General features: G+C 53.6%; 1 protein-coding gene and 1 long non-coding RNA gene across 2 annotated transcripts; one reads left to right on the plus strand and one right to left on the minus strand.

Annotated features, from left to right (window-relative positions):
• The first annotated feature begins 615 nt into the window (after window positions 1-615).
• On the plus strand, window positions 616-1462 carry BHLHA9 (basic helix-loop-helix family member a9). The gene has a single exon (XM_007123599.3). It carries the CDS (start codon window positions 797-799, stop codon window positions 1460-1462), a length of 666 nt encoding a protein of 221 aa, XP_007123661.3. The 5' UTR covers window positions 616-796.
• Window positions 1463-1733: 271 nt separating this feature from the next.
• On the minus strand, window positions 1734-5813 carry LOC114487699 (uncharacterized). The gene is made up of 4 exons (XR_008619253.1): window positions 5706-5813; window positions 3971-4066; window positions 3121-3296; window positions 1734-1937 (listed from the first exon to the last, which is right to left on the minus strand). It is a non-coding gene; the product is annotated as an uncharacterized lncRNA (long non-coding RNA).
• Between the last annotated feature and the right edge of the window lie 4941 nt (window positions 5814-10754).

Genomic DNA, 10754 nt, shown 5'->3' on the forward strand with positions numbered 1-10754 from the left:
ACCTGGACTCCAAAAGATGCCCTGATGGGTACCACAAGGGGAGCCAGGGGGCCACCAGACAATCGCCATCACCCTCTGAGTCAGCGCTTAGCCCAGCTCTGCCTGCAGAAGAGGGAGCTAAAGAGAGATAGGTGGCGAGTTAAGGCCCAAGCAAAATCCAAACTCAGAATCCCAGCCAGCCTCACTCTGGTAGCTGAGAAAGCCAGAAGTTCCAGGTCCATCTTATCTGATCTGCCCCTCCCTTATGGGTCCCGCTGGAACAGTCATGCTTTCCTCTGTGACAGCCCTGTGGTTGCCCACAGGACTTGACAAAACTTTCAAGGTTCTTTAAACACACTCAACTACAACTGGGGCCCTTCTGTGCACCTATCAGTTCTCCTGCCTGGAGGCCAAATGTGGCACTCTTTTGGGGGTCCGGAGGAAGAATGTGGAACCCAGCCACCCCAGAGAGGCCCTGGAGTGAAGCAGGGCAAGCTCCCCCCGCGGCTGGAGCACTGCCCTGGGCGTGGCCCGGCTGCCCATCTGATCCCTTCCTACAAGAATCTGCATGCGTCCTCCCTTCCTTGCTTCCTTCCTCTGGGTTCCTCCCTCACCAACCTACCTGGAGGCAGGTAATAAAGCAGGAGGAGGGAGATGGATGGATGGGGAGGGCGGAGAGCCACGTGGTGCCATAAAGCCCAGCTAGAGAGGGCCTGTCCCGGGAGTGTCCAGACTGCAGGAGTCAACGCTCGGAAGGTGGACTGTCAGGCTTGTGAGCCGGAGCCGGAGCCAGGGCGCCAAGGCCCGGGAGAAGGCCATGCACCGAGGCGCGCCGGGACCAGGCCTCAGCGGCCAGAAGGGGGACGAAGGCTCTGCCCAGGACTTGGGGAGCTCTTGCCTGGAGGCCGGGAGGGATTTTGGGGTGCTGAGAGAGAATGGCAGTCCCCGCGGCCTGGGCGAGGCAGAGGAGGGGGTGGGCAGCAGAAAGCGCAGCCGGCCGGTGCGGTCGAAAGCGCGGCGCATGGCGGCCAACGTGCGGGAGCGCAAGCGCATCCTGGACTACAACGAGGCCTTCAACGCGCTGCGCCGCGTGCTGCGGCACGACCTGGGCGGCAAGAGGCTCTCCAAGATAGCCACGCTGCGGAGGGCCATCCACCGCATCACGGCGCTCTCGCTCGTGCTGCGCGCCAGCCCCGCGCCCCGCTGGCCCTGCGGGCACCTGGAGTGCTACGGCCAGGCCGCGCGCGCTGGGGACGCGGGCTCCAGCCCGCCGCAGGCTGCGCCGCCGCCCGCCGGGCCCTTCGCGCCGCGCTGCTCCTCGTGCTTCCTGCACACGCCCCTGGGACAGGCCAGGGCGGTGGCCGAGGCGCGGGGCGTGGCCCAGGCCTCCGCGGGAAGCTGGCGCCGAAGTCTCGGGGCTCCCTCTGGCTGGCCGCGGGGCCACCTGCGAGCGGGCCCCGGGCCGGGCTACCAGCACTCCTGACCCGGCACCGAGAGCACCCGCGGGCCTGGAGGAAGGCCGGCCTGGGAGGAGCCAATGAGCCGATGACTACAGAAGGAAAGATTATAAAATCATCCTGGGCATAGCTGAATGGGCTGAGGCCAGAGGGGGAAAGGAGGCGCTTTGCCAGTGGGAAGGAACTCTGGAGCCTGGGGCTGCACCCCTTAACACCCCCCACCCCCGATCCCAGCCAGGGTTGGCAGCTCCAAAAGGAGCAGGATCCTGCTGGGTTCTTACCTTTGGACTTGATGAACTCTTCTTGGAAAGTGACTTTTGCATCCCTGTGCCTCTAAGTCCTGCTGTTTTTTAGGAGAATGGGGACTTTTAGACAGGGCGGTGATGGTATGTGGGAGCGTGGGTGGCAGCTGGTGTGGTCTGACGGCACAGTGTGGGGTCCCCTCCCCCTGCCTGTGCTGACGCCCCAAGTCTGTGATCTGGGAGAGGCCATCAGGAGCAGCTAAATAAAAAGGAGAAGCTATCGTCTCTGTCTGCTACCAGGACTCTATTGGGCCCAGTAGCCCAGGGTGGCAAGAAGGCCTGAGGGGCCTGAGGCCTGGAGGCTCACCCTGGAATGTTGGGCCCTGGCCTGAGTGAGGCCCACAGGTAGGTACTTGAAGACATTGGTTCCTGGTGAGACCCCAGGTGTGACGGAGCACTGTGAGGGGCACTGTGGGAGAAGACGTTATCTGGAGACAGGAAACAGGACTGGGAGGCTAAGGATGTGGTCAGCCTCCTCTCTGGCCCCCCGGCAGAGCTGCTGTCTGCAGTGAGCCACAGAGATGGTGGCAATGAGAGCGGAGTCTGGGCCAGTCTCAGGGAAGGAAGCTGAGGCCAGGGCCAAGGATTGGGGGGTAAGTCCTGCCTGTACCCCAAGCTATGGGCGGATGGAGCTCCCAGGGAAGAGTGGGCCAGTGCAGCCAGGGCCTCTGTGATGAGGGGCAGACTTGGAATCCAGGAAAGTGGGCCTCGGGCCAAGGCTGCTGAGGAAGTGGGAGGGACAGCCAGCCCCCCAGAGGAGTCTGGAGAGCTGCTCTGCACCTAAGACGAGCACTCTGAGCTCCTGTCCGGTCTCGCTTGGGCTGACCCGGCTGATGTTGCAGGCGCTGCTTGCTGGGGTGAGGACCCAGGTGTGCCAGGGGAGGCCTGAGGGCTTTCTGGTTTCCTTGGAGAGCTGGGCTCTTGCCAGCTTGGGGTGGGGGGAGCTCAGAATGGGGGACCCCACAGAAGCTGGAGAGATGCCTCTAGTCACCCAGGGAGGAGTGAAGTGTCCCCAGAACAGCTGAGATGAGGCTCACCGTCCTGATTACAGGTGTCTTTGCTTTCCGCAAGTGAGACACTGGCTGGCACACTTGGCGTCTGGTCCACAGGCCTCAGGGCTCCAAATTTCACAGGGCAGGTAGACGTGTCACAGATCATGGGAAGGCTTTGACTCTGGGGCAGAGGGGTCTTGGGGCCTAGCTAGGAGCAAAATGTGGGACTCTGGCCCCAGGCCTGCCCGCTGAGCCTGCCCTATAAGGGAGAGGCAGTGTCACAGTCTAAGAGCGGAAAGGAAAGAGCCAGACTGGCCTGGGATCCAATCTCTGTTCTGCCACTTACTACATGTGTGACCACTTAACCTCGCTAAGCCTCTAGTGCCTCACCTCTGACACAGATGATTCCACTTCAGGGTGGCTGTGAGCATTAACATTCGTTCTAAGGTACAGCTTCTGGCAATTAGAAGGTGTTCCACCACTTAGTACTGTTTGCATATTATGATTTTATGACAGACCAGCCTGGACAATGCGTCCACCTTGCTTCAGCCTCAGGTTTGTATTCTCTGGAAACATAATAAAATGACCATCAAGTCCTGCTTTCCAAAGTTCCAGGGTGGAAAGAAATGACGTTCTTCCCCGGTTGCACTCTCAGCCCTGGAAGGGCGAGGGCGCCCCCTGCAGGTGGAAGCGGGAGTGCGCCGCAGACTGTGAAGTCAGCCTGATGCGAGAATCTGTCTCCTCACTTACCAGCTGAAGGACCTTGGCAAATCGCCTAAGGTCTTTGAGCCTAGGTACTTCCATCCGTACAATGGGCTGAAATAAGTACTTACATCATAGACTGTTGTGCAGACTAAAGGAGAGAATGCATTTAAGGCACTGCGCCTAGTGCCTGGCCCACAAAGCACTCACTGCATGGAAGCTATTAAGACAAATTCTATTCACAGGGTTGTTATGAGGAGAGAATGCATGGGAAGGTGTTTTATAAACTAAAGCCCCCAACACGGTAGTTATTAACATTGTTTCGTCAGGGCTATTTGTTTGAGTGCACACATCTGCATATTTACAAGATGATAAGTATTTGTCTGGCATTCTGAGGTTTTTAAACATGTACACATTTTGTGCATGCTTACAGAGATGTGTAGATCTGTGAATGTGTGTGTGTGCATATGTGTATGTATTGACCTAACAGGTACCCCCTCCTCTCCCTGATTCTTTAGGGGATGCTAGGACAGAATACCTTTAATTATGTGCCTTCCAGGTTTTCTGGGACTCTTGCTTGAGTTTTTTAATCTGCTTCCTAAGACCATATCCGTTCTCCAAGATAACTGATTTGCTGTGGAAAGAAGATAAATCTGTGATTGTTAAAGAAATGGAAGTTATCAACCAAGACCACATAGGTCTATCCAAATATAGAGAAAAATAATACAAGGAGAGGCACTGAATGAATATAAAAAGGAAAGTTCTGGAAAGAGAAAACACACATATAAGAGAGAGCTGCTAAAAGTTATGGCCAAAAGATATCAACGACTGATACGTAAAGACAGAAATTATGTATCTATAAGGTTTATCCCAACAGATCCCTCAAATAGTGTTCAAAGGAGAGAGAGGGTTCACTTTGAAAGGGCAGAAAATAATAACAATTTACAGCACTTTTAGCAGCTTTACAGCATAATGAATGAGACATGCCAGCAAAGTAAATAATTGTAAGGCCCAGTGTTGTCAGGGATATGGAGAAAAGGGCACATTTACAGATTTCTACTTGTACTGTGTGTCCCCTTTTTGGTAGAGAACAATTTGGCAAAATCGCAGTAAAAATACCCCAATGGAGTAATCCAAAAGGAAAAACAAATTTGCAAAAATGCAGTCCCATCGGCACTGTACCTATCGATGAAAGATTTTGAAACAACACAGATGCCCAACCATAGAGGCACGGGCAAAGCATTCTCTAGTGTTGTAACAGGATGCCAGTTATGGTGAGTTTGGGGAGCGGATCACAAACTGGTCTGTGCCCGCTGATTATTAAGTGTGGACAAACAGGTAGGTGCAGGAACAGACCTTGAGAGAATTTGGGAGGATGTAACAGGGTTAGTATCCATTAGGGTTTTTTTTTTTTTGTAAAGATTTTTTTTGATGTGAACCATTTTTAAACCTGTGGGATCTTAGCTCCCCGTCCAGGGATCGAACCCTCACCCCCTGCATTGGAAGGCAAGGTCTTTTTTTTTTTTAATCTTTATTTTGTTTGTAATTTAATTTTTTTATACATTAGGTTCTTATTAGTTATCCATTTTATACATATTAGCGTATATATGTCAATCCCAATCTCCCAATTCATCTCACCACCACCACACACACTTTCCCCTCTTGGCGTCCATACGTTTTTTTCTCTACATCTGTGTCTCTATTTCTGGGAAGGCGAAGTCTTAACCACTGGACTGCCTGGGAAGTCCCTCCATTAGGTTCTTGATAATTGTTTTTAAAAGGTAAAAGTTTTGTTTTCTTAGGGCACCTTCCAAAGAGGAGTAGGGAAATGTTTTGAGCACAGACAGCAAGGATTCCTTTGGAGGGGCCCCACCTCACTGGATGTGAAACTGGGGTGCTTGCTGATGGGTGCATGACCACATCAAGTTTTGCTCACACTTTGCACGTATGTGTGCATGTGTGTGCAGACACCAGAAGGCTGCAGTGGAGCTGGGCCCAGGCAGGCCTCAGTGAGAAGTGGAGTTTTCTTAATTACTCCTGCCTTGTCAGCCCCATATGGTTTCCTGACACCCAAGGCGATGCTGGGGATATAAAGGGGCTTGGGGGGAATTCCCTGGCGGTCCAGTGGTTAGGACTCCACGCTTCCACTGCAGGGGGCACGGGTTCGATCCCTGGTCGGGGAATTAAGCTCCACGCGGCTGAAAAAAAAAGGCCATGGGTACAGATATAGGGGGGCTTTTTACCTCTTCTCCTTGGATTAAGCTCGAACTTACCTACCCTTCTGAGGTTTGCTTCCCTGTCCACACTGTCCACTTTCCACTTCACTGTTTACACCTCAGCATCCTTCACACCCGGGGTGTACCAAGGGTGGGACAGGCAGAGGTGGACTTAGCGTCGGTGTGGACACACCCTGGGCACTTCATTGGCGTCTTCATCTTCCTCTGGTTCATCCAGCCAGCGATCACTGCAAGTCAGGCCCTGGGCGAGGGAGCTGGGGTCACACCTGCCCCTCCAAGACCTCACAGCCCATCAGGGAGGGGGCACAGACAGGGGAGTGATTTTCTTCAGTTCCCTACATCCACACTAGAGAGCAGCGAGGCCAGCCCGCAGCAGAACAGAAAGGCCGATACACCTGTGTAGCTGCAGGCGCTCACAGCGCAGGCCGCCACCTGAGGCCCGCGGGCGGTGTGAGGGCGGAGGAGGAGGAGGAGCTCAGCGCCCTCCCTTCTAAAGGCTGCAGCGGGCCCAGCTGCTTGCTGCTCCGCAGAAAATGGGCCCAGGGTTCCCAGATCTTCATGTTAAAAGTCTGAAACCCCCATCTTTATGTGAAATGGATTTTTAAAAAACACTGTTGAGCCAACACTGTGCAGGCCAAACCCACTTTGCATGATGAACGTGGCCCGTGGGCCTCCGTTGAAGACCTCAGCTGGCGGGGAGCGAGGAGGCCGCCCCTGCAGGCGGGGGCAGGACCGGGCCAGAGGAGGAGCAGCTGGCTGGGTTGGGCTCACCAGCCCCGGAGCCCAATCTCGGTGCTCCTGGTCCCCGCCTCTGCCCCTCCCCCTTGGTTCCCACGCCCACTTCCGGTCATTTCCCTCACCACCACTCGGCCACTAGATGGCACCACAAGCCGAGGATCTCGCAGCAGACAGAGCAAACCCGGCTCCCAAGTCCCTGAACCCCAGCATACCTGGTAACCTCGCTGCCGTGGGCCACCCTGGGGACTTCTTGGCTTTTTCTTTCCTCTTCGAGTTTTTATTAAGTCAAAAAATCCCTTTATGTCAGGTTCCTTCTGTCCTCCAGGCCAGTGCTGCCCAATAGAAATATAATGCAAGCTACGTTTTAAATTTTCTAGTAGCCATATTAAAAAAAGAAAAGAGACACAGGTGACATTAATTTAAATAATGATTTATGTAGCCCAATATATCCAAAATATTATCATTTCAATATGCGACCTATATACAGTGTATTAATGGGATATTTTACATTCTTTTTTCTCGTACTGTTTGAAATCTAGCATATGTTTTATACTCACAGCACATCTCAGTGTGGATGAGCCATATTTCAGGCGATTAGTAGTCACATTTGGCTGGAGGCTACGGAATTGGGCTGGGCAGCGGTAGGTCCACAGGGCCTGAGTCCTTCCCCCCAAGAATCAGCTCCCAGGTTGTAACATGGAAATCTGTCCAAGCTGGACACGGACTTAGAGTCTAGGGGTCTCAGGCACCCAACCTGCCACCCTCTGCAGGAGGTCTCTTATTTAAAATGGCATTAGCCACTCTCTCGAAGTGAGAGATTGGCATGGACATATATACACTACCAAATGTAAAACAGATAGCTAGTGGGAAGCAGCCGCATAGCACAGGGAGATCAGCTCCGTGCTTTGAGACCACCTAGAGGGGTGGGATAGGGAGGGTGGGAGGGAGGGAGACGCAAGAGGGAGGGGATATGGGGATATGTGTATATGTAGAGCTGACTCACTTTGTTGTAAAGCAGAAACTAACACACCATCGTAAAGCAATTATACTCCAATACAGATGTTAAAAAATAAATAAATAAAATGGCATTACCACGTTTCTGGAAAGTTCCTGGGCACAAGAGCCCAGCTCACTCTCCCTCTGCCTCATCCCCGGCCTGGGGGCGCCCTCCTCCCGTCCCTTTGTGGCCAGCCCTCCACTCCCTGCCCTCACACTCTCTGCCTCCTTTGCCTTGTCACGTCCCTTGTTGGAAGCAGCATTTCTGAAGCCAGCTTGATACACAACCCAAAGATATTTCTTTCCACTAAAATGGCTCATCTTGCTCCAAACCAGCCCCTGGACTTGGACCAGGGATTGATATCTGATTGGGATACAGTTTGAGATGACTCTGGGCCTCGCTTTTCTAATCTGTGATATCAAAGGATTTGAACGCCACAACCTCTGAGACCCCTTCTCACCTCTGACTTCTCACCCCCAACCCCCGTGACCTATGCCCTCCTCCAAACCACACACACACACACACACACACACACACACACCACTGGTGGTTCTAGGTCACCTTATAAAACAATGTAAGGAGAGAGATCGGGGACATAGAAAGAGATGCAGAGAATAGAGAAGGTGGCAGAAACGGAGAGAGGAGACATGAGAGAACAAAGAGACAGAGGACAGGCAGCCAGAACCGAGGCCCTTCAGAGCCGGCATCTGCGCTAAGGAGCTCCTGAAACAGGATCTTTGCTGGTTTTTTAAAAGCACCTTAGAAAAGCTCTAATGGCCATGAGATGGGGCCAACTCTCCTCCCTAAGAGCCCCTCTGCCCCATCCCTTGGTGAGCTGCTCATACACCCATTCAGAGGGTCCAGACAGAATCCAGGGGCCACACTAGTAGTAGACCCTCCCGGAGCTAGGAGCCAGGCTCTGGCCTGGACACCTCTGGGCATTGCAGGTCAGGGTCGAGGTGGGATGCGGTAGGTCCAGGGGCCAGCGTTTCCCAACAGACAGGAGAAGCGGGAGCCTGCTCCAGTAGAGGAGCAGCTGGGCTCAGTCTCCCGTGACAGTTGAAGACACACCCTTTTTTTTTTTTTTTTTTTTTTTGCGGTACGCGGGCCTCTCACTGCCGTGGCCTCTCCGGTTGCGGAGCACAGGCTCCGGACGCGCAGGCTCAGCGGCCATGGCTCACGGGCCCAGCCGCTCCGCGGCATGTGGGATCTTCGCGGACCGGGGCACACCAGAAGGCTGCAGTGGAGCTGGGCCCAGGCAGGCCTCAGTGAGAAGTGGAGTTTTCTTAATTACTCCTGCCTTGTCAGCCCCATATGGTTTCCTGACACCCAAGGCGATGCTGGGGATATAAAGGGGCTTGGGGGGAATTCCCTGGCGGTCCAGTGGTTAGGACTCCACGCTTCCACTGCAGGGGGCACGGGTTCGATCCCTGGTCGGGGAATTAAGCTCCACGCGGCTGAAAAAAAAAGGCCATGGGTACAGATATAGGGGGGCTTTTTACCTCTTCTCCTTGGATTAAGCTCGAACTTACCTACCCTTCTGAGGTTTGCTTCCCTGTCCACACTGTCCACTTTCCACTTCACTGTTTACACCTCAGCATCCTTCACACCCGGGGTGTACCAAGGGTGGGACAGGCAGAGGTGGACTTAGCGTCGGTGTGGACACACCCTGGGCACTTCATTGGCGTCTTCATCTTCCTCTGGTTCATCCAGCCAGCGATCACTGCAAGTCAGGCCCTGGGCGAGGGAGCTGGGGTCACACCTGCCCCTCCAAGACCTCACAGCCCATCAGGGAGGGGGCACAGACAGGGGAGTGATTTTCTTCAGTTCCCTACATCCACACTAGAGAGCAGCGAGGCCAGCCCGCAGCAGAACAGAAAGGCCGATACACCTGTGTAGCTGCAGGCGCTCACAGCGCAGGCCGCCACCTGAGGCCCGCGGGCGGTGTGAGGGCGGAGGAGGAGGAGGAGCTCAGCGCCCTCCCTTCTAAAGGCTGCAGCGGGCCCAGCTGCTTGCTGCTCCGCAGAAAATGGGCCCAGGGTTCCCAGATCTTCATGTTAAAAGTCTGAAACCCCCATCTTTATGTGAAATGGATTTTTAAAAAACACTGTTGAGCCAACACTGTGCAGGCCAAACCCACTTTGCATGATGAACGTGGCCCGTGGGCCTCCGTTGAAGACCTCAGCTGGCGGGGAGCGAGGAGGCCGCCCCTGCAGGCGGGGGCAGGACCGGGCCAGAGGAGGAGCAGCTGGCTGGGTTGGGCTCACCAGCCCCGGAGCCCAATCTCGGTGCTCCTGGTCCCCGCCTCTGCCCCTCCCCCTTGGTTCCCACGCCCACTTCCGGTCATTTCCCTCACCACCACTCGGCCACTAGATGGCACCACAAGCCGAGGATCTCGCAGCAGACAGAGCAAACCCGGCTCCCAAGTCCCTGAACCCCAGCATACCTGGTAACCTCGCTGCCGTGGGCCACCCTGGGGACTTCTTGGCTTTTTCTTTCCTCTTCGAGTTTTTATTAAGTCAAAAAATCCCTTTATGTCAGGTTCCTTCTGTCCTCCAGGCCAGTGCTGCCCAATAGAAATATAATGCAAGCTACGTTTTAAATTTTCTAGTAGCCATATTAAAAAAAGAAAAGAGACACAGGTGACATTAATTTAAATAATGATTTATGTAGCCCAATATATCCAAAATATTATCATTTCAATATGCGACCTATATACAGTGTATTAATGGGATATTTTACATTCTTTTTTCTCGTACTGTTTGAAATCTAGCATATGTTTTATACTCACAGCACATCTCAGTGTGGATGAGCCATATTTCAGGCGATTAGTAGTCACATTTGGCTGGAGGCTACGGAATTGGGCTGGGCAGCGGTAGGTCCACAGGGCCTGAGTCCTTCCCCCCAAGAATCAGCTCCCAGGTTGTAACATGGAAATCTGTCCAAGCTGGACACGGACTTAGAGTCTAGGGGTCTCAGGCACCCAACCTGCCACCCTCTGCAGGAGGTCTCTTATTTAAAATGGCATTAGCCACTCTCTCGAAGTGAGAGATTGGCATGGACATATATACACTACCAAATGTAAAACAGATAGCTAGTGGGAAGCAGCCGCATAGCACAGGGAGATCAGCTCCGTGCTTTGAGACCACCTAGAGGGGTGGGATAGGGAGGGTGGGAGGGAGGGAGACGCAAGAGGGAGGGGATATGGGGATATGTGTATATGTAGAGCTGACTCACTTTGTTGTAAAGCAGAAACTAACACACCATCGTAAAGCAATTATACTCCAATACAGATGTTAAAAAATAAATAAATAAAATGGCATTACCACGTTTCTGGAAAGTTCCTGGGC

This window comes from Physeter macrocephalus, chromosome 14 (genome assembly GCF_002837175.3).
Source record: "Physeter macrocephalus isolate SW-GA chromosome 14, ASM283717v5, whole genome shotgun sequence".
In the NCBI taxonomy this organism is placed as follows: Eukaryota; Metazoa; Chordata; class Mammalia; order Artiodactyla; family Physeteridae; genus Physeter; species Physeter macrocephalus.